General features: G+C 47.1%; 1 protein-coding gene across 1 annotated transcript in view; it reads left to right on the top strand.

Annotated features, from left to right (window-relative positions):
* Positions 1 to 1,283: 1,283 nt before the first annotated feature.
* Positions 1,284 to 7,164, top strand: part of EVA1A (eva-1 homolog A, regulator of programmed cell death) — a 218,339-nt gene continuing 212,458 nt past the window's right edge. The window contains exon 1 of the mRNA XM_009642516.1: positions 1,284 to 1,383. Within this exon, the coding sequence (XP_009640811.1) occupies positions 1,284 to 1,383 (100 nt within the window). The remainder of the gene's footprint in view (positions 1,384 to 7,164) is intronic.

The raw sequence follows: 7,164 nt of genomic DNA, 5'->3' as shown, positions 1-7,164 counted from the left end.
CATCAAGTGCAACCATAAACCATGGCCCTAAGTACCTCATCTGCCCAGCTTTTAAATACCTCCAGGGATGGGGACTCCACCACTTCCCTGGGCAGCCTGTTCCAATGTTTGACAACCCTTTTGGTGAAGAAATTTTTCCTAATATCCAGCCTAAACCTCCCCTGATGCAACTTGAGGCCAATTCCTCTTGCCTTATCACCTGTTACCTGGGAGAAGAGACCGATCCCCACCTCACTGCAGCCTCCTTTCAGGTAGTTTTGTAGAAAGCAGTAAGGTCTCCTCTCAGCCTCCTTTTCTCCAGACTAAAGAACCCCAGTTCCTTCAGCCGCTCCTCATAAGACTTGTACTCCAGACCCCTCACCAGCTTTGTTGCTCTCCTCTAGATATGTGATTAGCAGTTAAGGCCGTGCTGGTTGGAGGTTAAAGTAATTGCTATGGAAGGACACAGGTCTCCTGGATCTGAACACCACAGGTTAGAATCTGCATGAAAATGCTCTGTTGCGTTTGATGGAGGGGAGAGGGGTCCAGTGCAATAGAGGGAGCCTGGCATGGCTGGCTGCTGTCAAAAGCGAGGAGGATTTTGGACATGTGGGCTGACACAGGTCCCAGTCCTGCAATGAGATCCAGGAGGGTTTGATCCCTGGGCCTGTGCAAAGTCTCCTCCATGGTAGGATCACTCTCAACATTAGACACAGCTGAAGAATTGTCCTGTTACCAGCCTGGCAAGACACCACTGCTCACCCTGATTTCAGCAGCAGCTACAAATACCCCTCACTCCAAAATTCTGTGTGAATTCAGGCGCTTTGTTTTGGTCTCCCTCCTTTGAAAATACCGCCTGTCCTTCTGTCTGTCTTTCTGCACTGGAGAGACAAGATCCTTGGGTATCTGAACCAACAGCAACCAGGCTTCTCCAAACCAGCCCCCCAGCCCCCCCCTCCCCGACTCTCCCCCCTAACAGCTTGCCTTGCCGCTGCTGGACAGCTGCACAGCAATTGTCTGCAGCAAATTTGGGTGAAGCGATGGCTTTTAGGACCCTGGGACCTCCGCCAAGGCTCAGGTAGGTCTGGCTCATTCGTCAGCCTCACTCAGCCGGGGTTCATTCACTCCCAGGGATGTGTGTGTGTCCGTGTGTGTGTGTGCTGAGTGCTTTTCCTTCCCCGCTGCTGGCTGTGATCCTTCCAAGCAATGGGACTAACACTGCTCTCCGGGCGATGAGTACTGGATTGGGGCTGAAAGAGCTTTCCTGTTCTCTGGAAGAAAACAAGCCGTGAGGATACTTAAGGATGTGCTGCCCAGATGTGTCTCCCACCTCCACCTTCCTCATAGGACTCATGTGCTTGACAGCTTTCAGCAACTTTGCTCAGGCTTCTGCAGACTTCTCAGGTAGGGGAGAAGCGCCGATGATCCTTGTCTGTGCTGGCCGGCTGCTTACAGATGGGAGCTCTTATTGCAGCAGCTCAGGGAAAGTGGATGAGAACAGATCTGGGATAGTTACGTGGGGAATAATTTTAATCTTTTTAAAGTAAGCTGATGGAAAGGATCTTTCATAAGAGGATTCTGAGTTTGTTAAAAGCCTTTCTCAACAAGCTGTGGCAAAACTGTTTCAGCAGAGTTAGTCTGAGTGACTTTGGGAACAAGGAAAGGAATAGTGTTAAATTGTGCAAGTTTGTAGCAGGTTTTGTGCTGTGTTTCTCCGAGGAGTGAAAAGACCTAGCTTAGGAGACTGGGAAGGTCTAGGACATAAATTAAAGCTAACATAGCAAGTCACAATTATTTTGTAATGGGCCAGATTCCCCTCCTCTTAACATACAGCTCCTGACTGTTGCAAAAGCCCCTGAGCTGAGATAAAGGAGATGTTAACGTGCACAGAATGAATTCTATTCTGAGCCTATTTTTGCTTAAGCCAGGATAAGTGTCTCATTTCTAAATAATTTCTGAATCTAAAAATGTTCATAGCACTTGTTTTGATTTGTGCTCAGCACTTTGAAGGTATGGAGTCCCATATAAGTTTCATAACCATGTACAGCCCCATCAGTCACTTTTAAATTACCTTTCTGCTTCTGTTCTTTGTGGGTGTACGTATGGGTCAGAGAAAATATAACAGATCTCATTTTACAGTTGAGCAGGATTGATTCGTTTGCTCAGGAGTGGCTAGTGAGGGTGACTTTGCTCTTGGGATATTTGTTCTAATTTTGGGTCTTAGTGTGAAGATCTAGTTTGACATATTCTTTAGGTATGTGTTGCAAAACTCTTGTAGTGGATAAGAGCTGCCAATTATAGTTTGCTGGTGAAAAAGTGCCATTAGCAAGAGCTGAATCTCACCAGACTCTGGTTTCAACACATCACAACACTGCTACTCACTTTCTGGGAGTGCATGTGCCTGCGTGCTGTGAGAGATTTGTGTTAGAAAGGAGGAGCTTGTGGTGAAGGGGGGGTGGGTGGGTGGGGGAGAATATATACAGTAGCTTGAAGTCTTAATGTGGATTGAAGGGGGCTGACTTGCTTGTGATTCAGTCTCCTTTGGAGGCAGATCAATCCTGGGGGCTGCCATTCAAGGCAGATCTGCCTCTGAATGGAAAGGACTGAGGTACTTCCCTCTTTCTTGTTGCTTTCTTGGCACTGAGTTTTTTCTGTGCCTCTCCTTGCAAGCAAGTTAATATGGAAGGGGTACATGGAGTGGGCACGACAGGAGCTAAAGCTGCACTGGGGAAAGTACCGGTCCTTCTGAAATATAGATAAAGTTCATCCCAACCAGGCCAAGTTGATAAGCATTAAAATATGCAGACCCTGGCCTTTTAAAAAATTAGGTAAGAAGGGTTGCTGATAAAAAAAAATATATTTTCTGCAACATTCAACTGTACTGTCACACTTTGGGAGAAGAGGGGTGGCTTAAAACCCTATGTATGTGCATGGTGAGGCTGTGCTCTAAAGCAGAGTCTGTAATACCAACAGCACAACCTCCCATGAGTTTCCACAACTGTTGAAATCTTCTGCCAGATCCAAGCTATGTTTTCTGATAGCAGGCTTGGCAAATGTCCCCAGTCTTGTTGGACTGACTGTACCTTGTGGGACAGGAAACATGGTTTGCTGCAGGAAAGGGCTGTACCCAGTGCGTAGCAGCTTGAAAACAGTTTTCTAAGTTCAGGAGCTGTGTAGCCACAAGATGAAAGGGGATAGGAAAAGGCACAGCATTTCCCAAATCACACCTTATGCTTCCCCAATACATTTTGCAAAGTCCCCATTGGTCTCTCTCCCATACCTGAAGGCATGCCTCTATGAAGGAGTAGTGGCCCAGATAACTCTTCCTATCTGATGGAGCACCTTGTTTGCTACTGTTATCCCTATATATGAATTGTCCATTGAAGGGGGGGTAGCCTTTTAGCATTATTTGATCATAATCGTTTCTGGCCACTTAGATACTTTTTCTATACTTTGGGGTGTTCTGGATTCTTTAGCATGGCTGGAATTGAGCAGGTGAATGTCTTTGGGGAACTCTTATAACCTTACCATACACCATTCCTCCTAGATGTGGTGCATCTGAAACATGAATTTTCTGCATCCCAAAGGAGGCGAATGGATTTGCATTGATTATTGCTGCTGAGGAATGCAAGGCTTGCTGGGATCCCATGAGAGGTTTCTGCAGCACTTCAGTGGCTGCCCACATACTGCAGGGGGGTGACACAGCTCATTGGGGTGTAAGGGCTCTTCCAGGTTGCAAATAGCACTGCTGTCCAGAGAGAGCAGCTGATGCTCTTTGGAGAAGAATGTTTTTTTTTTAAACTCAATCCTGTAGACCTTGTTTAGCAACAAAGCTTCTCTGTCTTCTCAGCTTGTTTCGACTCAGCGCTGCCAGGGAGGTGCTGCTGCTGGTAATAGGTCATGGTGGTTTTGTGATGGGCCAGACACAACGCATAGCTCCAGTCCTGGAACAAACAGCTTAAGGATGGCCAGTTCTGAGCTCTAAGCAGATCACAAGCAGGATTTATCTGACACACACACTGCAGCTATGCAGTAGGACTGGCCAAAAGACTTATCGAGAATTGCACACCCACCCACGTCCCACTGCTCCAGTATTCTCCCATTGGCTGCAGGAAGATTTCTTTTTTACGTAGGTCGTGGGAAGACACCCCAAGAGGGTGTCCAGAGGTGTGGTGAACTGAGTCAGTCATGGGAAAGCACTGGTAGAGCTGGTGGGGATCTCTATCGTCTCTGCTCCAGGTCTCTGAGTGCATGGTCTCACACTGTGGCTCCATCCCTCCTGTTTGAACAGCTCAAACACCACAACGTGAACATGATGAGTGCATGTCCTGCTGGGGACTGGTGCAATCTGAGATGTAAGAATTAAAATTCCTTTTAAGTGAAGTATTTGAAGTATGTGAAGAGTTTTGAAGTTGTTTTCTTTAATAGTCCTTTAAACATTGATGTTTGCAGGAGGGTGTGGGGGTAGGAAGCAGGTCCTTGGGGAGAGAGTGGAGTTATCAGGCACTTTGCAGCCACTTCTTAGGAAGGCCTGGACTTTTTCTCTGTGGCTGCTTGTAGTATGGGCTCTTGATCTAATCTCATTCTGTGATCAGTTCTTATGCTCAGGACTGTTTGAAGGCTCAGGACCTAGTCTCATGGTGTGTCACATACCTCTTATGTTCAAGGTGACACTTGAAGACCATGATGAGGTGTGGGGTAAGAGGCTGGTCTTTTGAGTCTCTGTGCTTTAACTATAAACCCTTAATCCTAATCTCAGTCGTAGCAATGAACTCTCCAAAATCCCTCCTGGTTGATAAAACTTCACCTGTGTTTTAGCCCTTTTCTGTTTGTGGTGGGAGTCCCAGACAAAGCAATGGCTGTCGCTGCCAGGGGAAGCTATGCCATAGCTCCTCTGTGTAGGCACTGGGAAACAGTGATCCATGTGCACTGCACAGAGCTTGCTCCTTAGAGGTGCTGGGTTATTGAAAATGAGGCCAAAATTAATCTTCGGTGCTAACTTAAAATGCAAGAGTTGAAAGCTTAGCTGAAAGCTTAGTCAACGCCTATTGCTTATATCCCCTGTGCTGTCTCCGGCCATGGGGTTCCTGTCTCTGAAACTAAATCATGCAAACACACATCAAATTCTGCTCTGCCCACTGCCAGCCAAGGTAACCATTTAATTTCCAGCTGCATACCTGCAGGGAGTTACGCTTATGTGATTATGATGCCGTGCTCCAATTCTCCTCAATAACTTTCCCATTCATTAGCTAATTTAAAGCATGTTGGACGGAAAGGTAGTGGCATCAGATCTGTGTAATTGCCGCAAGTTTCATGTTAGTGGAGACAGATCCCTTCACTACTGCTGCAGTACAGAAAAGGATGTGCTGTGAACTCAACCATTTGCAGACATCAGAGAATCCACTGCAGGGACCTAAGCCAAAAACTCAGGTTTCTAAGCATGGAAATAGCTTTGATGCCTTTTCTGACACAGGAGAACCCAGCTGCAGGACATAAAGCTGTAGGAATAACAGCCCCAGTAGTGCTGCTCCCCCTGGGCCTGCTTTAATATTTATGTTCTTTGCATTATATTTGGCACAAGCTGGATGTGAGCAGCACTTTGCTTAAGGGAGCTGATCTGGCATCGAGCCAGATGAATACTGATAACTCCTGTCCACACCCTGCAGGTGAGCCTTGGGTAGCTTTTGGAGCTCTCCCTTGAGGCTCTTCCTAGATTTGAAAGCACAAAGATTTTTTGTTGTTGTTTTTTTTTTTTGCCCCCAAGAATGTCAGGTTTCAAGTGAAAGCTGCTTTTGCCACCTCCCTGCTAATTGGCTCTGTGTGTTTGTTTGAGCTGATGAGGGCTGGAGCTGGGAGGGGAAAGGCACTTCTTGATTGCATTTAATCAGTCTATAATAAAGGCAATTTGTTTGACAAGCCCATTCACCAAATTATCACCAAAATCTACATGCTAACAGCTTCTGAATGGCTTTAGTCAGACTTTGATATTGGTTTTGGAGCCCTGAATGGGCCGATGGTGTCAAGGGGGGTCCACGATTTCCATGTGTTGAAAGCTGCATGCTGCAAAAGGGGGCTTTTCAAGAGAAAAGCAGATACAATTTCTTTTCCAGTGCAGTGGTGTAACTCAGTAATGAGGTTTGTGCTTTTGACCCCAGGGGCAAGCAGACATGCTTTAGATGTTGTTTAAAGACTGGGCCAAACCCAGGCTACCTCCATACCTTCTCTTGGTGAAGGGCCATGAGTGATGAGGCTGGATGGACCTCAGTCTGCTGCTTGAAGAGATCCTTGCCCCAGGTGATGTTTTCCTCCTCAGCTGGAGGTCATATGTGCCAACCCATCCATCACAGTTGTGTGGGCTGCAGTTTGGTTTACCAAGGGAGGTCTGTGCTGGGGTAGAGAACCTCTCCTTTGCAGAGGTGATAAAATCCAAAACCTCATCCAAGGCAGTTAAAAACCACTATTGGCCTCTTTTGGGTAATGTACTGGAGATGTGGCTGCATGGTGAGCATGGTCTGGGGAACTGAAGGAGGATGGCTGGGTCCGGCAGCCATGGCTGAGTGGTTCTTGCAAGGGGGAGCTACATTTGGTTTTGCATCACGTATCTCTGTCTGTCAGTGAGCAGCAGTTTAAAGACCTCAGAGAGCTGAGAGGTGTTGGAGGAGGAAATCAATGTGGGGGACGACGACATCAAGTGCCAGTTCTGCTGCTGTTGGGAGGGAAGGAGAAGAAGAAGCCTAGAAGCTGGAGCTATTTTGTTGCCTTAGAGAGTTGTTCTGGTTTGTCAGCAGGGATTCACCTTTGTGGGCATCAATATAGTGTGTTAAGCAAAGATGCAAATGTCTGTACGCTCCTGTCCCGAGGCCTGCTCCAGAAAACACCAGATTTCCCAACAGTTGTGATGATAATGCTGTGAGGGAGGACTCAGCGCTCGCTGACTCTTAAAATGTTCAGAGTTTACTTTTACTGGCAGCTGAAAGGACCAAACCAAGCTTCAGAAGAGAAACACGTGTTTCCAATTCCATGTGTTTGTGGTCCTGGGCTGTGACCAGAGGCACTGTTGTTACTGCTGCATAAAACCAGCTGTGGGTCTGTATTTGCGGTGCCAGGGAAAGGAGGCACCACTGGGGAGGGATGGATGGGGTTGCTATCGGTGCCAGGATGTCTCATGAGGGGTCCATGTGAAAC

Source organism: Egretta garzetta, unplaced genomic scaffold (assembly GCF_000687185.1).
Source record: "Egretta garzetta isolate BGI_Z169 unplaced genomic scaffold, ASM68718v1 scaffold87, whole genome shotgun sequence".
Lineage (NCBI taxonomy): Eukaryota > Metazoa > Chordata > Aves > Pelecaniformes > Ardeidae > Egretta > Egretta garzetta.
Note: the sequence above shows the minus strand (reverse complement) of the source record. Positions and strands in the feature narration are given on the sequence as shown.